The 20,980-nt window shown below is 52.8% G+C and overlaps 1 protein-coding gene across 1 annotated transcript in view; it reads right to left on the bottom strand.

The window, feature by feature from the left end:
• The window catches only part of LTBP2 (latent transforming growth factor beta binding protein 2), a 100,144-nt gene that overhangs the window by 56,812 nt on the left and 22,352 nt on the right, over nt 1-20,980 (bottom strand). Inside the window, exon 3 of the mRNA XM_040641653.1 lies at nt 20,471-20,720. Within this exon, the coding sequence (XP_040497587.1) occupies nt 20,471-20,720 (250 nt within the window). The remainder of the gene's footprint in view (nt 1-20,470; nt 20,721-20,980) is intronic.

The raw sequence follows: 20,980 nt of genomic DNA, 5'->3' as shown, positions 1-20,980 counted from the left end.
CAGGCGTGCTACACAGTTACCACTTACTTGTCCAAACAGCCCTATGATCCCAACCCCTGCTTGGCCAAAACCCTTCAACAAAGTAAAAAGACAAATGACAAATAGAAAAATGGGTGCCACTCTTATCAGAGACAAAGGACCAATCTCCATGATATAGAAAGAGCTCCTGGAAATGGAAAAGGCTGACTGGTAGCCCTATAAGAAAAATCAGCCAAGGGGTATGAACAGTTCACAGGAAAAAATACAAATGTTTCCTAAACACATGAAAATATGCTCATTCTCTCTCTCTCTTTTAAAAGATTTTATTTATTTATTTATTTATTTATTTATTTTAGAGAGAGAGCGAGAGACCAAAAGAGAGTGTAGGGGAGGGGAGGAGCGGAAGGGGAGGGGAAGGAGGGGGAGAGAATCTCAAGCAGGCTCCCTGCTGATCACGGAGCCTGCTGGGGGGCTCAATCTCAGGACCCTGAGATCATGACCTGAGTAGAAACCAAGGGTCGAATGCTTAACCGACTGAGCCACCCAGGTGCCCTGAAGATATGCTCATTCTAAGAGATGTGCAAATGAAACGTACTCTGAGATAGCATTTTTAATCCATTAGGTTAGCAAAAATTCAGAAGTTCAATAGTAGACTAATTTGGTGAGACTGTGCTGAAACGAGCATTCTTTTTTTTTTTTTTTTTAAGATTTTATTTATTTATGTGACAGAGAGACAGCCAGTGAGAGAGGGAACACAGCAGGGGAGTGGGAGAGGAAGAAGCAGGCTCCCAGCGGAGGAGCCCGATGTGGGACTCGATCCCGGAAAGCCGGGATCACGCCCTGAGCCGAAAGCAGACGCTTAACGACTGCACCACCCAGGCGCCCCCTGAAACGAGCATTCTTGAATGTTGCTGTAGGAACGTGAATCGATACAGGCCTTAGGAGAGCAATCTGGCAATGTAACTGAGGGCATCTATGCTTTGCTCCTGCAGTTCTAGCTCCAAGATGATGCCACAGGTAAAGCTGCCATGTAGGCACTGAGCCCACCCTGCCTGGGTCTCCTTTGCAGCTGGTGCACCTCCCACTGGCTGCATCTGAGTCTTGCTCTAGGCGGATGGCAACCACCTGACCAGCCCCTCCCACCACCAGTGGCTGCCCAAACAAGACATTCAAAAGCCCTGCCCCTTGCCTCAAGGGGGGACAATTCTGCAAGCTCCACCCTCAGTCAGGCCTTGGCTTGATTTTCTTGGGACCAATCCTTGCTAGGCTCTTTCCACCTTCCCATTCTGCTTCCCTCCCTTGGCAATCCCCCAATAAATCACACACCGGAAGCCATGTCCCAGCTCCACCTCTAGGGGAGTCTGACCTAAGACACTTGGGAATGTCCAAAATGATGGATGAACCAGATTATTCATAGCAGCCCTATTTCGTAATAGCAAAATATTTTGTAAAGAATAGAAACAACGTAAGTGTCCTTCCATAGGAGATTGGTTAAACAAACTGGGATATATCCACAGGATGGGGTCATATGCCCTCGAAACAGAAAGAAGCAGCTTCTTTACGTCTATTGGAAAGCTCTCCAAGACATACTGAAAAGTGGAAAAACAGCCTAGATCTGGTCCACCGACCATTTTTATACGGACGGTGAACTAACAGCATTTTTTAATATATTTAAATCATTGAAAAAGGTCAAAAGAAGAATATATTTCATGACATGAGAAAGTGATATGAAAGTCAAGTTTAAGTTTCCATAAATAAAGTTGAGCTGGGACAGAGTCACGGTCATTGTCTGTGGCTGCTTTTGCTCTCACTGGCAGAGCTGAGTAGTTGTAGAACCATATGTCACACAAAGCCTAAAATATTGACTGTCTGGCTTTTTATGGAAAAGTTTGCCGACTCCTGGTGTGGGGCATGTAAACTTGCATGTAAACAGAGAAAATAAGCATATGTGTTACATTTATTTGCATCTTTATAAAGCAACCTAGGAAGGCTACCTTGGAAATTAATAACAGGGGTTACCTATGTACGTGGGGTGGCAGGGAGTGGGAAGGGGGTAGATGGTGAATAAACTTGTGCCACAATTTAACAAATGCTCGTTCTGTGCCAGGCTCCATGCCAATAATCCACATTGCCCACATCATCTCACGTAGGTCTCTCCATAACTCCAAGAGTTACTCATTACCCCATCTTACAGTCAAGAAAACAGAGTAGTGGGGCATCTGAGTGGCTCAGCTGGTTAAGCGTCTGCCTTTGACTTAGGTCATGATCTTGGGGTCCTGGGATCAAGACCCATGTCGGGCTCCCTGCTCAGTGGGGAGTCTGCTTCTCCCTTTCCCTCTGCCTGCCACTCCCCCTGCTCGTGCTCGCTCTCTCTCTCACCCTCTCTCTCTCCCTCTCAAGTACATAAATAAAATCTTCAAAACAAAAAAAAAAGAGGAAGAAAGAAAGAAAGAAAGAAAGAAAAAAAGAAAGAAAGAAAGAAAGAAAGGAAATACAGTAGCAAGTTTCTATCCGTTCCTGAATGTTACAGAACTCCCAAGGGCAGAAGCCAGGTTACCAAACCAGGTAAGTTCATCCTAGAGCTACCCCACCATTTGTTATTGCTATATCACCATTTTACAGATGAGGACACTGAGATTTGAGGGGACTGAAGAAGAATAGGTTCTGTCCATGCGGTAGATAGTGTGAAATATCAGAGAGGTGTCTGCGCTGTATTGAATGAGTGAGAAAGAGTCTCTAGAGAAGCCCACCTTCTTTCACTCCTTCAAGAAGCACTTCCTGAATGTCTGCCACATGCAGGTACTGAGGTCCAAGGATGGCAAAGACCCTCTGACCCTCTCTGCTCCAGTGGAGCCTGGGCAAAGGGTCCAGCACCCCAGCAAAGATGTGAGGGCACGGGGGGGCTGCATATTAGCTTTGAGATGTTCATAGTCTTCAAGCAGATCTAGGACATGATGAGATAGGCCTTTTCAAATGATTATTACTCTGGTGAAAGATGACCCGAGTGTAGACGGACCAGAGAGGGGAGGGCTGGAGGCCACCTGGCAGGCTTTGGCTGTGGTCCAGGCCAGCAGGGACCAAGGATGGGACCAAGAAGAAAGTCTGGATTCAAGGGATAGTTAAGTCATGGAGAAATTCCAGTTGTGGCTTAGACCAATGGGTGGGGGGAGTTCCAGGGGCCAAGATCTCAAGTGGGAGATCCAAGAGGTGGTTCCGTTTTGGACACGACGAGTGTTGGGTGCCTCAAGATGGCTCTGCACATGGAGACGCCCAGGAGGTAGGCCTCAGGAGAGAGACAGGGCCCAGTCAGGAGCGCTGTGAGGCTAGAGGTGGCGGTCAGGGGTTGAGAGGGAGGGATGACAGCGCTCAGGGAGGGCATGCAGAATAAACCATGTTTTAGAATTCCCTGCCGGACTGAGGCGTTAGTGCTGCTATCACTTCCCAATCAGGAGGGAAAATGTGTTAATGAACAGACTGGTCTCCGTTCTAACTTTCGTTCCCATAAGTTCGTCTCCAGCCTTTGGCACCTGCTGCCACTTGTCTGCTAGCACACGATAAAGCAAACGAACAAGCGGTAAATGCGTATGAACGGAAAACGTGGCAGTGGCCCATCGCGCTTCACTTGACAGCACGTTCTTCTCACGGATACGTGCGTGAGCCTATAGCTGGGCTTTATTTTGAGCACACAGATGACCGTCGTAGTTTCTGCTAATAAAACTGTTCTTAGCTCTAATCGGGGAATTAATTACATCGATGGCATTCCTTATGACTTCCAGGCACCCTGACACCTAAACACTTGGAGAAAACAGAGGAGGAAAGAGAGAATAAGCAAGGGTGGAGGAGGGGTCTGGGAGCACCAGGCCTGCCAGCAGACAGAAGATGAAGCTGTGAAGGTGTCAGAGAGGGAGCAGCCAGACAGGTAGGAGGGGGACAGGGAGAGAGCCCTTACAGCCGGCAGGGCGTCCCCAGAATGCCGTCTCCACTTCTGGCCCTCCCGTGACTGCAGGCCTCGCTAATGACAGGTGCCTAGGCCCTAGTGCCTCCCAGGGGGCTCAGTCTCCCCTGAGGATCTGGCTGCTGGCAAGGCGAGGGAAGCCCTCCCAGAGCTCTCTCTCTGCTCCTTCTCTCCTCAGGCCAGGCAGGCCTCCCGCTCAGGCCAGGGTCAGCCGGCCCTTGTGCCAAACCTTCAGGGACGCAATGTAGTGTTGCCAGACCTCCTGCTCCGGGCCCTGCCACAAACCTGCCCTGCCTCAGCAGAGGGCAAGGGGGCACCCGGCCAGGGTGGATCAGGACGAGGGGCCACTGTGGCTGCGGGACAGGAGCCAGGAGCCCACTGATCTAGGCGATGCACAGCTCGGGGGCTGAGCAGGGGAGACGCAGGCTGGTTACAACTTAGCAGCTATCACTCTCCAGCGTCCGGGTACCAGCTGTGCCAGGTTGGTGGGTTCTCTGATGACACTGCAGGAGGGGAGGGCTTGGGCATTAACGATGAATATGTATGGAGCACTAATTCTGTGCTGTGTATTTTTTTTTTAAAGATTTTATTTATTTATTAGAGAGAGAGACAGCCAGCGCGAGAGGGAACACAAGCGGGGGGAGTGGGAGAGGAAGAAGCAGGCTCCCAGTGGAGGAGCCCGATGTGGGGCTCGATCCCATAGCTGGGATCACGCCCTGAGCCGAAGGCAGACGCTTAACGACTGAGCCACCCAGGCGCCCCAGTGCTGTGTATTTTTTTTAATTTTTATAGATTTTTATTTATCTGAGAGAGAGAGAACATGAGCAGGGGGGAGGGGCAGAGGGAGAGGGAGATGCAAGCTCCCCGCCGAGCAGGGAGCCCGATGTGGGGCTCGATCCCAGAACCCTGAGATCATGACCTGAGCCGAAGGCAGACGCTTCACGGACTGAGCCAGCCAGGCGCCCTATGCCGTGTATTCATCGTTACATTTGCGTTATGTTATCTGATCTTTACAACCACCTTAGGGGCTGAGTACTGTTATGAGCCCCATGTTTCAGAAAAAGAAACTGAGGTACAGAGAGGTTAAGGAGCTTGTCCAAGATCATTTGTCTAGAATCACTCTGTCCAACAGAACTTTCTGTGTGATGGAAGTGCTCTATTGTCTGAGCTATTCAAGACGCTAACTACCAGCCACCTGTGGTTTTTGAACACTTGGAAACGTGGCTAGCGCAGCTGAGCTCTACATCAAATTTAAACAGCCCCATATGGCTGGTGATGACCATATTGGACAGTGCAGTACAAAAAATGGAGGCATCTGCTCTGGAACACCAAAAGTCTATCTTGGCCTGTAACTATGTGGGTAGAGGTCCCCCTGGCTACCTTCCCTGTGTTCTCTGGCCCTTGAAGCTTCCCTCTTATCCCAGGCACTAGGCTCCCCTGACTGTCCTTGCCTGGGGGAATCAGCACCCTCCTAAACCCTGCCCTCCTGGCCCCAGACTGTAGGATCTGTCATCAGACGTGAGGAGGGCTGTGGCAGGAAAGAGACTGGACTGGCAGAGGGCAGACCCAAGACCATGCCGCGGGGAGGGCAGGTTTCAGCACAGTGTGAGGAAGGATGTTTAGAGAGCCAGAGTTGACCGGCGGCATGGTGACCCCTCAAGAGGCAGGATGTGCCTGGGATAGTGGAGCTGTGTTCCTGGGTGCCCGAGAGGGAGCTGTAGACCTCTGGGCTCATGGCAAGCTTGGTGGGTGGTGCCCGGGGGGACCCCAACCCTGCCCCCCCAACCCGTGCCTGGCACACTGATGTGGCGTCATCAGCACCGGCACCCTCACTCCCTGGTACCCTCCTGAAATGTCTGAGAGCTGGCTGTCCTAAGACCTCTTCTGTCACTCACCCTGCTGTGCCCCATCCCTGGGACCTCAGTGGTCAGCCAGAGTCCCCAACCCAGCCCCACCTCAGCCACCTGTGAGTCACATCCTCCTGCTCCGAGGTCGGAGTCTCTAGCTCTTTCTGTGCCCACACCCAGGTCTGAAACTTGGAGATCTGGGACACAGACCCTAGGGGATGCCTCTGCCAGGCTTGGGTGGGGGTGGGAAGGGGGCAGAATCCTGGGGGTGGGGCAGTGTCTGCCTGCTCTGCTCTCCGAGCCGGCTCAGGAGGAAACAAAGCACCCATGGATCCTTGCAGGTAAATAAGAGACAGAGGTTGGCAGGAGTTGTGCACGTCCAGGAGAATGTCTGTGGGCACAAGCCTGGCCTGAGGCCTAACCCCCGCCTCTAGAGCAGCCCTCAAGTTGTAGTTGCTGCCTCAGTTTCCCAAGGGCCCAGAGAACCCACTAGGCCTCATCACTCTCCTCCATCCTCTGGACCCCCTCATGACCTCATGTTGACAAACCCTTTTCCACTGAGCAGCCTGCCTTGTAGGCTCTCAGGTTGCCAAGCCCTGACCCCTTAAGACTCTGTGCTGCCTTTTTTTCTCTCCTGGCTGGGCAAGGGAGCAGGACAGGAGGGCCGGAGCGGGCTGCTCAGGGCCCCAGAAATGCCCCTCCTTTTCCACCTAGCTTGCCCAAGTGTCAGACTGCTGGGATCGTCACCCTCTCCTTCCCAGCAGAGGAAAGGACCCCTCCAAGAGCTCCTCCGTCTCCCTTTGGGCCCAGCAGACCATCCAAAGTGCTACAGCTTGGCCAGGAACACAGATCACCCCCCAGAGAGGAAGGCAAGGGATCGAGTCTTATACTCTCTTTATATTTTTTATGGAGTCATCACTGTGCTGGGCACACACTGTCCCCAAATAGTTATCACAATGAACTTTCAACTTCTCAGTGGCCTCTTCCAGCCCTCTCTCCTCACTGGAGCTATCTCTCCTGCCCTGGCTGGGCCCCGTCTCGCAGGAGCTGGTGCCAGCAGGCAGTGGGAAACCTTTGGCTCCAACATCCCCTAGGAAGACTTGTCAGCTCATGGGGAACCTGGATGTCACGAATTCATCATTCACCTACTTCCAAGGGGCATTAATGAGCATTTTACAAGGTGCATAGTCCCACATGGGCACTGTAGGAAAGACATCTGGCTCCCTCCAAGCAAGGAGGCAGAGGGTGGGGAAGGGCCCGTATTTGGTGTCTTTGTGGGGACAAGAAAAGGGGCCCCTCTGGGTGGCCAGTTTACAGAAGCAGCTGCGTTTCCTTCACAGTGCCAGAGCTGGCTGAGAACACGGGCTAGATTTTAGCGCCATTCGCACCCTGACCATCTTTGCGCAGGGCACAACAGTCACACCCATACCCAGCAGCCCTGGGACAAGACGCTGCACGTGGGTGATTCAGAACCATCCAAGAGCTTCTCCAGTGGCAGGTGCCAGGAGTCTCACAGCTGGATGCATGGGGAAGGCTTTCTAGTGCCCCAGGAGATGAGAAGAGGAGGAGGAGGGGCTGGAGGTGAAGCAGGGAAAGGAAGAGCTTTAGGCTGAGAGGACTGAGTGAGGACCCTCTCCCAGAGCAGCGAAGAGCCTGGTGTATGGGCATTTCACCACCATCAAACTGGCATGAGATGCCCACCTCCTGACCTCCTGAGCTCCCAGTTTATGGCCTTTGGGAAACCTTTATGCTCCATAACACACGCCCAATCACAGAGCTTAGCAGGCCTGCCTTTCTCAGACAGCAACCACAGGCCTCTGATGTCAGATGAGATTATCTCCCTTTTGGACCTGCCCAGAGAGGCCCACTTGGGGGATGTAGGCGCTGGGTCAAGGATATACTCCTTAGGGGCAGGCCAAAGTCCTGGCAGCCTGCAGCCAGCCTACTTTTCCAGGGGCTGAAACTCGACCCCGGGACCGTAAACAAAAGGAAATTTCTATGAGAACGAGGACCCCAACCTGAAGAGTCTTCATTCAGCATCGTAGCAGCCCAAACCTACCAACTGATTATGTGCCAGACATCTACTATAGGCATTTCATTTTTAAAAAGTTTTTTGCTAGACTCTTTCTGTTTAGCACAACAACCCTGTGATATAGGAACGACCACCCCCCCATTTTAGAGAAAACTGAAGCCCAGAGAGATTATCACCCTGGCCAGGATCAGTGCCAGCAGGGGAGTGCTGGGGTGGGGTCTCATGGCCTGAGCTCCGCCTGCCTTCCATGGATGATATTCCCCACGCTGCTGCTCACCCTTGTGCATTACCAAGAAACTTCACTAGGGCCAGAAACACCTTCACACGGTCAGGGCAACCTCTCAGAGTTCCTGCGTACTGCTGCTGCTTTTCTGTTGTAAACAAAAGGCCCAGGTAACCCCAGAGTCTAGGGACAAAGAACAGTGGGTGCCATTCATAGAACACGTCAAAGGCGCCAGATGCATTTAGATATAGTAGTAAATCCGCCTGACAACTCTATAAGGTAGGAATGGACATTCCCATCTTACAGATGAGAACACTGAGGCTTGTCGGGTTAAATCACTTGCTCAAGGCAGACACAGTTGTTAAGTGGTAGGGCTGAGGTTCAGACCCAGACTTATCTAATTGTAAGACATCAATAGTTTCACAATCCCTCCCTCACACCCCACTGCCTGCTCCAGGGGCTCTGACCTTGACCCCACAAAAGAAAGAAATGTGGGATGAATGGTTCTCCAAGAGTGTGGCCTGTCTGAGGTCCCCCTGCAGTACCAGATTCCCTTGAGAGGGCAGCCCCTCCCTGCTCTGGGTGCACCCGTGGGTGGACATGCTAGGTAGTCAGGGGCTGAGGCTCCAGCAGGGCTAGACGCAGAACTGTGGTAGCCCCAGAGGGTTTGATCTGCAGTCTTCATTTTGCAAGGAATGGGGATTTTTCTTTTCAAAAAGCACTGGACTTCCTTGAATTTTAGACCTTTCACAAATATTTTTTTAGGAGAAAAAAAGAACAAAAACCCCCCACAAAATGCCTGTTGCAGCTACTCACTTCCACAATGAATCACAGACACAAAACCACAGCTATGTGGCTAACAAAGCAACTATGTGTTTTCACATTTTGTTATTGGAAATCATCGAGCGATCCTCACAATGTCATCTGCAGACAGACAAATGCGCACACACCGCCCTCTGGGTCCTAAGCAGCCAGGCTTACAACTATGGTTATCAGATGACTTTGCATTTAATTCATTTTTCCTTTCTGATCTTTTTCTGGGAAATTATCTGGCAAGCCTTAAACCTTCCTCCGTAGCTCTCTCCAGAGGTGGGGAGTTGTGTGTGTGTGTGTGCACACGCATGCGTGCACGGGCTTGTGTGTGCACACATGCACACATACACGCCAGTGATCAGGAGAGCAGTGCTGCGACACTGACTCAGTGAGCTCCATGAGTGGAAACAAGTATACATCTGAGCCCCTTTTTTACTAGTGTTATCATAGTACCACTTTACTTTGGTAAAGCGATTTTCACCTGGGAAGCTTACAGTGCCTTTTCTGACAGTGGCAAATTCATTAACTGATGGCAGATTTAAAGATCGCGTAACTGGAGAAACTACCGGACCCATAAATCAGAAACTTCCTCTGCGTCCCGGACAAGGGGTGAAACCTGATATATGTATATTTAAAAACCTTGCACTCAAAAGGAGAATTCACAAAGCCTGAAAAAAATCTCCATTATGATTTCTTAGGCATGTTCTTTCATACAGCTTTCCCACCCATGCCGCACGCGTGCACACACACACACACACACACACCCTACCCGGAGGGTGACATTCACTGAGAAGCCACAGTTCTGTACAAAGCAACCAGATGAGACAAACCATCCCTTGGGGCATCTGAAAAAGAGGACTGACTGTCTTTCCAGTCCCTTCTTGCTTCATCATTCCCTACCCTTTTCCTTTCAAACAAAAATCCTAGAGGACTTTGGTCAGTTAAATGCTATGAGTTCAGCCACAAGCTTGAAATGTTTGTTGTTACTATTTTTTAAGCTGGATGCTGGGAACTGCATACGTTATGTTTGAATGATCCCAACAAGCCGCCTCTGTTCCCCACACATGGCTGTGGAGAATCTACTCCAGGCTCTTGCTGGGTTTCTGGAGTTTTCTGCAAAGACACTGGATGCCTTGCCTGACCCCGTCCCTGAGGCTCCCTCACCAGGCTTGCTGCTCTGCACTGGCCTGAGCTCACCTGCCCTCTAGCCATTTAGCAAAATGGCTGCTGGCAAGGTTCTAGAGTCTTGAGTAGAGCTGGACTGGAATGGCCCTTCCCCTCAGTTTTGTCACTGTGCAGTGGGGTTAACAGGAATGTCCTCAGAGTGCCACTGCGAGGACTCGTAAATGTGCTGGAGATCTTCCACTTGCTCCTCTAGACCTTTCTCCACCCCACTCTGGGCCCCGGGGGGCTCCTTTGCCCTCTGCCTTCCAGTCCTATTCAGCCCAGGTGGGAGCCCAGCAAGAGGGCTGGAGAGGGAGTGGAGGAATTGATCCTCCCAACTCCCTCCTGATAGGCACAGTGTGTGTGTGGGGGGGCAGTGGCATGGTCAACAGAGGCCACCTCCTTGTCATGGCTTTCCCTGTGGTTGTAGCTGCTCTGGTTCCAGTAACCACTGGCACCTGCCCCTCTCATCCTATTCCATGCCTTTGCAAATAGACCCTTTATCAAACTGTTCCCACTGAGCATGCCATCTGTTTCCTCCAGGAACTCTGATTGATACAGATAAGAAAGAGTATCAGCTCTCGAGGTTGAGCACTTACCCATGTGACTCAGCACTTTATCTACTTCTTTTATTTTATTCTCAACACAACCCTGTGCCGCCAGTATTAGCATCATCCTTTTACACTGCGACTCAGGGAGGTGAGGAATACTGCATCACATGGCTGTGAGCAACAGAATCGGATGAAACAGAGGTCTGACTCATGACCCATGCTCGTAACCACTACGTCATATGGTTCCCACTCTTAGGTGGTGCCTGCTGAGTGCTCTGCACAGGAGGGCCAGCTGACTCAATAAGGTTCCATAAATGGTAGGTTAAAATAACAACCACACCACATGCAAAAAAAACCCCAGTTCTAAATTCTACTTTAGCATAACTTTATCCCAACCCTAGCCACAACCCTAAGGTTAAAATCTCACTGTAATACCACACTAAAGTTATCCTCTCTTTTTCCCTCACCACCACCCTCTTGTGAAATAGAGTATCACCCCAACCACAACCCCAGTTCCACCCAATCCTAACCCAACATTCACCACCGTAACCACAATTGTAGGCACCCCATCAGGGTCAGCCTAGGGTCAGGGCAATGGTGAGCACTGGGAGGTCTCCCAGACCCCTCTGCTCCTGGGTGATTGTCCCCATCCCATCGGCAGCTGCAGCCCTGCCACCTCACTCCATTTATACTCCACCAAACAGACTCAACGTGATTGGCCAGAAGACCTTTGTGTAACATCTCCTTCCTGCATGTCACTGAGCTGGTGACTTTGGTGTGGGGAGGGCAAGGGGAGGAAGAGGAGGGTAAGGATGAGTGCAGTGCTGGAACCATGGCAGGGCACAATCGATGCCATCGGTGGTGGTGATGAAGAGGGGAGGACTGGAAGAGGAAGAAATCCTCTAGCTTTCTCTATCACTGTGCTGCAGGCTCTTGGCAGACAGGAGGTGAACAGCTCACATCTCAGAGACCTGTCGAGGGCCAGGGCCAGGGCTGGGCTGGGAGGAAGGCCCCCTCTGTAATCACACCCAGGGAGGTTATGATAATCCTAAGCTCTGGGAGAATCCTGGGAAAGGGAGTCATGCAGCCTTCATCAGAGATTTGGGGGCTGCCTCAGGCCAGATGTTCACCGTCAAGCTTAACTAGGAAAGGAAGGCAAGAGAAAGTGTGCAAGAAGCAGACACCGTTCCCCTGGAGCCAGCCCACTTGTCCTACGTGGGGAGCAGGAGAGGTGTTAGAAGGGGCTGGGCTCCCTTCCTCCCTGAGCACTCAGAGGCCTGAGCTTGGCGTCTTCACCAACCCAGAGGTGTCTGCACTGGGCTGAATTCTCCTTCCTCACCATCTCTGGCAGGACCATTAGGCCTAGAGTCAAAGCAGAGCCAGAACACAGGCCTCAGGCCACATCTGCCCAGAGCCTGTGTCTTTTTGTTATTCACACTTGGCTAGCCAAGACCCTGCCCAGGCCCTGAGCTCTGTGAGTCTCAGGTACTTGCCTGAGTTGAAGAGGTGCATATTAACACTCTGCAAAGCCCCAGAGTTCCACTCCCCCACACACCACTACCATTTCAGAGAACTCTAGAAAGGACCTTAGCAGCCACATCCAGCTACAAAGAATGGCTTTGAAGCAACATGCTTTGTGGGGGACATGGGAAACAACTCCCTCCTGAGAAGAAGCCAGGTCCAGGGCCACTACATACAGCTGCACAGGCTGTGCACTGCACAATTCTTGGAGTACCTATCATAGAGACTGTGCTATGATGGCTATCTCCTGCTGTATCCAGTGACTGAGAAGTCCAGCACAGAATAACCTGTCTCCCTCCTCTCCCTGGTGGAAATGGAGAGCTTCAGACCTAGCCACTTCCTCCAAGCAGTCTTCTGGGCAGTGCTGAGGGACCCTGCACGAAACTTCATGGGGCCCATCTACACTTGCAGACCTCCCTGAAAGCAGCAGGGAGAGGATGTGGGCAGGAAAGGAAGTGCTTGGCTGAGATGCAGAGTTTTTCTACTCCCTTCAAAAAGCAGCAGCAGGGCTTCTGGGGTCTCAAACTTGGGACCATAAAACCCTCTCCATTTGTTCTGGCTAGAGGCCCACAAGCGAGCATCTCCCTCTGACTACTCCCCTCCAAACCCTCCCTCTTCCAAACCCACAAGCCTGAGGGGGGGTTCCTGGGCTTTTTTCAGGCCCCAGAGACAGAAGAAACTGGAAGGGGACCCCCTTCATAGCTGCCACAGTCCTGTACCACACTCCTGGCGCTCCTTAGGGTCTGCTAAGTCCGGCTCCGCCCCATTTAATCACCCTTAGGGGAGAAGCATTGCCCTAGACCCGCTCTGGCTCCAGAGCCCCCAGGCCCAGGGGCACAGAGTGGGCGGACACCCACCTGCTGGGAGGAGTGGAAGATCACCTTCCTGATCAGTGTCAATCTAGGGGATGGGCTGAGTGTCAGCTCAGAAGGGAATGGACCCAAGAAGATCTTTCTTTGCTTCAGGCGACCGCAGGGGACGCACTACAGTAGGGTTGGTCATTCACTAGACATTTATTTCTTGAGTGCTTACTATATACCAGGCACTGTTCTAGGGGACTGGGATATATCAGTGAACAAAGCAAGATCCCTGTCCTTGAGAAGCTCACATTGTAGCTGGAGAAAAACAGATGATAAACGCTAAACACGACAAATAAGTTAATGATATGTTAGAAAACAGAAAGTTAAAAGTACTGTGAAAATAAAAAATGAACAAGATGAGGGGGATTCTCAAGTTGAGGGGTTACAATATTAGGTAATAGAGAGATAAGAGACATTTCCCTCCTGGGAAGGAGCCAGGTTCAGGATCACCACATACAGCTGCACAGGCTGTGCACTGCACAACTTTTGGGTTACCCATTGTAGATGCTATGATCTGCACTGTGAAGTACATCCTCTGGTTTGTGTCCAGTGGCTAAGGTCAACCCTAAGGCTAAAACCTTTCAAAGGTGGTCAGAGAGGGCCTCAATGAGGAGCTTCTCCTGAAAGTAACTCACTCACAAACAGAGGCATAAGCAAATACCCCAGCCCACTGTCAAGACTGCTAACTAACAACATTAACCAGCACTTGCAATAAACATCACAGTTCACAAAGCCATCTTTTGCCCACAGTGTTTTTGTTAATCCTCACAACATCCCAGTGAGGAAAGAATTCTCTTTCCTATTTTATAGATAGAGACATGAAGTCTTCATCAAGTTAAGCAGCCAGCCCAAAGCCACAAAGCTACTTAGTGTCCCAGCTTGGAAGCAAATTGGGTCTCCTGATTCTAAGCTCTTTCAAAATAGTGTACCCGAGGTCCTAAGGGTTGGGGAACTCCAGAAAAACCCCAGGGGGCAAGCTTGGGACTCAGAGTTACAAAAACAAATCAGAAAAAAATAGCCTAAAAAAAAAAAGGAAAAAAGGAAAGAAAGAAAAGGAAAGGAAAGAAGACATTCCATCCCCAGAGATCTCCAACGCTTGACTCAGCCTGGACCGTAGCTGTCCTAGTAGGGCGGCGCCACTCCATGGCCACGAGGAATGGGTGACACAGCGTGAAAGACGCAGGCTGCCAACCCCACTGCGGCCTTGCCAAGGAGGACCTGAGGCCAGATTGTCAGGGACAGCGAAGGTCTGTCCCGGTGAAGGCATCATGTGTCCTTGTCATGACCTTGGAAATGGGTAAAAGGGGAGTAAGCACACATCACCATCTGGGATGGAAAATGGCCAAGCCAGAGACCAGAGTCTGAGACCATTAACTCTGCCTCAGAGAAGACCCACTCTAGGTCTCTGATTTCCAAAGGTGGAAACTGAGGCCCAGGGAGGCAAAGGAGTTTTCCAAGGCCTTCTAGCATGAGTCTAGCATGAGTCGGGTCCTCATGATGTCCCAGGGGAACTGAAGAATTGTCTTGGGTGCCTTGAATGAGGAGGAGGGAGGACAAACAGAGGGTCATGTCACCCAAGGGAGCGAGCACAGGAGGGGAGTGGGTCGGAGGCAGCTGGAGCAAGAGCCAGGCTCGGAGGACCCTGGCAAGCCTTCAGACTGGCCCAAGTCAGGATCTCCTGGGTTCCCAGAACAGACCCATAACCCAGTTGCCAACCTTGTCCTGCCCCAGTTTCCCTATCTGCAAGTCCAGACGGTGGGGTGGAGAAAAACCCATCCTGGCAAATGGGGTACCTCCCACTGATTTGTCATAGGCATGGGGAATAGAAAGGTAGGTCAGAGATTTTACATCTGTTGGCCCTCCTGTGTGCCAGACCGCCCAATGATCCCCCCACATGGGTTATTTCAGTGAATTCTCCAACCACCCTATGAGATGGGCATTAGTTTTCCCATTTCAGAGCCAAAGAAACTGAACTTCAACGAGGCGAGTGACTGGCATGACTGGTTCGTGAGGCACCAGGGTTTTCATTCTGGCTGGCTCCAAAACTCAACGCTCTTCCGAGACACACACTGGCTGCTTCTTCGCACCTTCTTGTTCCTTCTGTTGCCCCAGGTACGTAGTTTCTGGTTCTGGGTCATCAATCTCCTCTTTGCCATTTTGCCAGTCAGCAGGCACTGCCTTCGGCCCCAGGAGGGGAGCCTGGGTCTCCCCAGCCGTGGCTCCTGGGGCAGTGATCCACTTGGGAATCTGCCCCGCTCCCCAAGCCTGGCAGAGACCACCCCTTGGGAGCTGAGACCCCGTACACACCAGAGGAGGCCCAGGCAAGGCCTGGAGTGAAGGAGCAGTACTCCCACAGGGAACCTGCAGGCCCACTCTCAGCAACAGCAGGTCAAAGGTCACAGGTCAGGAAGTGCAAAGGGGGCCCAGGTGGAAAGGTGGGGGCTGAACAAGTCTGGGTCCTGCCCTGAGGCGGCCAGTCCCACAACCACCCACACGCAGCCACACGTGCTCAGTGGCCCGGCGCTCACCACGGAGGCTGGACCTTCAGCAGGAGCTGTGCCAGTACCTCCCCTCCTCCCTCTCCCAAAGACAGAAGCCCAGAGAGGCATGGCACCCTAAATACACACGCACGCACACACGGCAGGCCATGTGACCTTGGAGGCAGAGATTCGTGTGCTGCAGCTATGAGCCAAGGGACACCAAGGATTGATGGGAGCCATCAGATGAGGAACCACCCGATCCATGCCTTGATTTTGGACTTGCGCCCTCCTGAACTGTGAAAGAATACATTTCTGTTGTTTTAAGCCACTCAGTTTGTGGTCATTTGTTATGGCCATCCTAGGAAATACTAACACAGTATTCCAAGGAGGGGGATAGCAAGTGCAAAGGCCCTGAGGTGAGAGCGTCTCTGGCATATTTGAGGAAAAACCAGTTGGCCAGTGTGGCAGAAGCAGAGTGAATGGGGGGAATGAATGGTGAAAGCTGACATCAGAGATGTCAGAAAGGTTTTGGGGGCCAGATCATGGAGGGCTGCCCTGCGGCAAGCCCCTGACAAAGGGAGCTGTTACACTTCAGATGGGGGGGTCCCAGCTGGAATGGGCTGCAGTAGGTGGGTTTGGTTGGCCCCCATGATCCTTGTCCCTGGTGTTACACCTTTGAATATGTTACATTAAATGGCAAAAGGAATGAAACTCCTATAATACTGTATGTTAACTACACAGGAATAAAATAAAAAAAATAACTGGCAAAGTGCAATAAAGGTAGCAGGTAGAATTAAGGTTGCTAATCAGCTGACAAAAGAGGGAGAGCATCCTGGAGTGCCCAGGGGGGCCAGTGTCGTCCCATAGGCCCTCAAAAGTGGAAGAAGAAGACAGAAGAGTCAGTGAGAGGTTCGGCCAAAGAAGGAAGCAGAGGGGAGATTCAAAACACAAACAGTTCACGTGCCATTGCTGGCTTGGAAGATAAGAAGGTGGCCGCAAGCCGAAGAGGAGAGGTGGCTTCTAGATGCTAGGAACAGCCCTCAAGGGACAGCAAGAAATGGAGACCTCGGTCCTACGACTGCAAGGAACTGAATTCTGCCACCAACCTGAGTGAGCAAGGAAACCGATTCACCCTGAGAGCCTCCAGGAGCTGAGCCCTGCTGCCATCTTGACTCTAGCCTGGTGAGACCCGCGTCGGATGTTTGACCTCTAGAGCTGCAGGATAACATGTCCGCGTTGTGTTAAGTGGCTCGTTTGCGGCAATTCATTATGGCAGCCCCAGGAAACTAACAGAGTGGGTAAAAGCATGGGGTGTGTGGAGAGGAGGAGATCCGGGAGACAGGGAGAGTGCGTGGGTAAAAAGAAGGCAGACCTGAGCTGCCTTCTGGGGGAGCAGCCCATGGGGCAGCATGGGGCCCACAGCTTCCCAGACATCTCCCTACCAAACCCTCTTCGCCTTGTCCCCCAGGCCCGTGGTTGCCCAAGTCGGGAGCAAGCCTGCTTAGAATGTCCCCAGGGCCCAGCCTCTAAGTCCTCAGGTCAGGCTAAGGAGCAAACCCACTGGACGTGCCTCCCATTCTGAGAAATGTTGTGACACCTCCCCTCGGCCCCCTCTCCCATAGGGCTGGTAAGAACGGTCCTGGTGGAACGAGCCAGCCAGCCAAACCCACTACTAGTGCCATGGCGGGATCTGCTACTCACGGCTCGCCTGAGGCTGGGTGGGCTCTGATGCTTCCCAGAGCGGGTCCATACACACACACCCCAGGTTTTGTCTGCTCTTTGCCACACAAGACCCCCTAGCAAAAAGAACCAGCTTGCTGATGGCCAAAATATATTGAGGACTAACTCCTATTAGGTGGGGACAATTACTCAGAGAGTTTAGGAAACGTGCTTAATGTCACACAGCTAGTGAGTAGTAAATCCGGAACCTGAATCCAAAGCCCAGGCCGGACCGTCATTATTCAAGGTGTGGTGCGTGGACCAGCAGCCTCGGCGCCACCTGAGACGGCGTTAGAGCTGCTCTCCCAGCCCTGCCGGATCAGCAGCTGCCTGTTAGCAAGTTCCCAGGTGATTCCCATGCCCGTGGCAGTTTGAGAAGCATTGATGTAAAAGCAGGTTTCCACCGCTGGTTGTTGTAGCCACCCCACCCCCAACCTCCTAAGGCCTGTCCCCAGCTGCCTGGCTCTGGCTCCCCAGGTAGGACAGGCCCTCTGCCCAGCCTTGGGGAAGAAGCCTGGACCTGGGTCTCAGAGGGAGCCTCCAGGCCCCTGCAGCCCGCCCAGGCCACAGCCGGACAACATCAACTCTTGTCTGGCTCTCCTTAGGGCGTGCTGCGAGGCTGCCTGAGCCACTCCTGGCCCCTCCCTTTTGACTTCCTTCTGGAACGCAAGTCTCTTGGCCTCTGTCTAGTGCTCTCCTGAAGGGGGTCTCTGATCATCACCAGTCCTTGCAGTGTCTCCCCCCCCAAATATTTTGAGCCCCCCTCTGACTTCTAGAATGCCCCCTGCTTCATGTCACTCCCTCTTTCTGGACACCAAGAGCCCGTGCGAGTTGCCATTGGGAAAGAGGCCAACGGCTGCTTGGGGAACCTAGCCAAGCTCACAGGAAATGTCTGACACCACCAGGCAAGCAGGATTTGGCCTCTCAAAGCAAAACACAGCTGGGCCGACAGCGGGCCACTCGGACTTTCCCAGATTTCATGGCACTAAGGTCCCAGGGCAGAGACAGACTGGGCCGGCCTGGAGGCAGCAGTGTATTCACGACATCACAGTAGCCCCTGGCCCGGGAGCCTGTGAAGCTGGAAGACGTTGTCCCTGCTGTAGGCCACTGACCTCCCTTGGGCCCTTGCCCTCCACTGCCTCCCGCATACGTGAATCCCGCACGGGGGCGGTGGCGGGGGGGGATGGAAGGTTCCCGCAGCTCCTCCTCTCCTCTCAGCTTCCTCCTCTTCCCAGCATTGGGCCCCATCCATTCATTCATTTAGCTTTCATAAATTGAGCACCTACAGTGAGCCAAGCCTAGTGTTGGGTACCAAGGCTGCCTGCACGAAAGAGCAAGACATAGTCCCTACTCTCCAGGAGCTCCTGGTGCGGCAAACAGATGAACAGACCATCACAGACCATCCTGAGGCAGAGTGTGGGGTTCTCGGCCAGGGAAGCACAGAGCCTCCTCTCTCCCTGCACTCAGAGCAGCACAGGGGCTGGTGCCCTTGGTTCTGGGTACAGGGTGAGGGGTCAATGGTGGATGGGCCCTTTCTTGGGTAACTCTTCAGTTTGGACCCAGGGAAGCAAATGCAGATTGAGCCTTTCTATAAGCTAAGCCTGTAGGAGGAGCTGGGGAGATCCAAAGAGAGAGACAGAGTCTCTGCCCCCCAGGCCCAGGCCATGCAGTCCGATTGCAGACACAAGGTACAGATCCACAGGGTAGGCGCTGCAGGGGGTCAAAGAGCTGGGTGGAAGTGATCAGGGGGGCTTTTTGGAGAAAGTGGTACTGGGCCTTGAAGAATAGGAGGAGTGGGCTGGGCTGGGAAGATGGGGCATGGGATACTAAACAGCTCTGACTTAAGGGTGCAAGGGATAGAATGACCTGCCAAGCAACTACCCCCCATACTCACTGTGTGAGCACACAGGCTCCATGCATTATGAAAGGAACGAATCCTACAAGCCAAAAGAGAGCCTGCAGGGGAATGCCAGGCTGGAAGGACTGCTCCATCCTGCCCTGGGCCAACCCTGGAGCTGGTACCTCTGGTGTTCTTCCAGGTGCCTTCACACCCACCCACCTTGGACCAACAGCTGGGACCAATCATCACAGGGCTCAGGCCCTGCCCACCTGTTCACAGCCAATCCTAGGCCATCGACCCTGGCCCCTGTGTTGTCTGCCTGGCCCTTAGCTCTGCCCCTCTCTCTGCCCCAGCATTTCAAGGCCTAGGCCAAAGGGTTTGGTTCTTCTGGTTTTGATTTGGATCTCCCTAGACCTCAACCAGAGTTCGTTCTTTGTGCTTCTGGCTACCCTTGCAAACTAGCTGCTTGGGTGCTTGGGGCTCTGGGACCCTACCTTACTGAGACCTTGGTTGCCCCCTGCCTCAGAGCTGCAGGATAATCTCAAGCTCCTTTCCCTTCCCTCCTGAGCTTTCCCACTGGGGGCCTCAAGGTCAGGTTCTCCTGGCCTCCCAAAGGACAAATCCTTTTTCCCTTTAGTTCAGCAAGACAAGGTTGCAACATCTCAGAAAGAACATCTTAAGTAGGAAACGAATGGAAAAACTCGACTGAAAAACCAAAAGGAAAACACAGCCCCCTAGAAATGGACCAGTTTACAAAGTTCAGATTTCCTGTCCAGAGCTAGAAAAAGTCTAGCCAGGTTGGCTGGCAAGCAGGCCAGGGAATCCTGCCCACGAATGTTTCCCTCGCCCACATTTTATTCTGCACCCTCCCCCCACAAGCTCCTGTTATTCTCTTTTCAAGGAGAAAAGTTACTGCTGGGCAGTGAGTGAACGGAAGGGCTTCTTCGGGCAGAGGGGTCCTTCCTGCATGGACCACAGGCAGAGGAGGGGGAAGAGGAAAACATTTGTAAAGAGTTTACTACGTGCCAGCCACTGATCTAGGCACTTTCTTTATATTAACTAATTTAATCCTTACAACAGTTCCATGCTTGTGATGACCGTCGTTGTCCCCACCTCACTGTGAGGAATCAGAGAGGTAAATAACTTGCCCAAGGCCACCCAGCCAGGAAGTGGCCACGACAGGATTCGAAACAAGAGGGCATGGGCTTGTGCCCTCCTCAGCTTTCTCCCAGGACCTGGAGGGTAGAGACTTCACCTCCCGTCTCCCCTGGTCACCGCAGCCTGGCAAAGCCTGTGCCAACCCCAACACTCACCTTCCCGCTCACTGCACCTCTGGTGGGGGCAGGGAAAGGGGAGGAGAGCAGGAAGGAGGAAGGATAATTCTGGTCTTCTCCACCAAGGTCTTCACCAAATGGTCCGAGGAAGAAGCCCCGCTAGAGGGGGACTGAGCCCCTGGACCCGAGGTCCCAGCGAGGAGGGGACTTACCTGGCCAGCGGCTGCTGTGATGCCAGTGACCGCGCTCTGGGGGTCGTGGTGATTTCTCTGGCTGCGCTGCTCCTGCGCAGGTTGGGTGACCCCTCGGCTGAGCGGCGGGGTGCGGGCCTTGAGTTCTGGGGGTCGAATTCCTCCTCAGGAATGACCTCCTCGCAGCGGGCTCCGCGGAAGCCAGAGCGGCACACACAGAGCTGGGGCCGGCTGCAGGATCCCCTGTTCTGGCAAGGCGGCTGGCACACAGCTGCGGAGACAGGAAGAGGAATGAGGGCCGGGGCGGGGGGGGGGGGGGGGTGTAGGGGGGTGGGGGGGCCGTGACTCCTTCCCGTCAGGAGGGCCACCTGCTGTGTGCTCCTTGGCCTCCCCCACTCCAGCAGGAAGCCCGACTCAGAAAGTGCCCTGGGCCCATCTGCCCAGGTGGGGTTACCCTGTGATCTCCAAACAGCCAATCAGGGACTGAGTGACCAAAGGTGTGGAGCACTCCCAGCAGGACACCTGACTTTG

This window comes from Ursus maritimus, unplaced genomic scaffold (assembly GCF_017311325.1).
Source record: "Ursus maritimus isolate PB19 unplaced genomic scaffold, ASM1731132v1 scaffold_25, whole genome shotgun sequence".
In the NCBI taxonomy this organism is placed as follows: domain Eukaryota; kingdom Metazoa; phylum Chordata; class Mammalia; order Carnivora; family Ursidae; genus Ursus; species Ursus maritimus.
The sequence above is the reverse complement of the archived record's forward strand: the minus strand, read 5'-3'. Positions and strand labels throughout refer to the sequence as shown.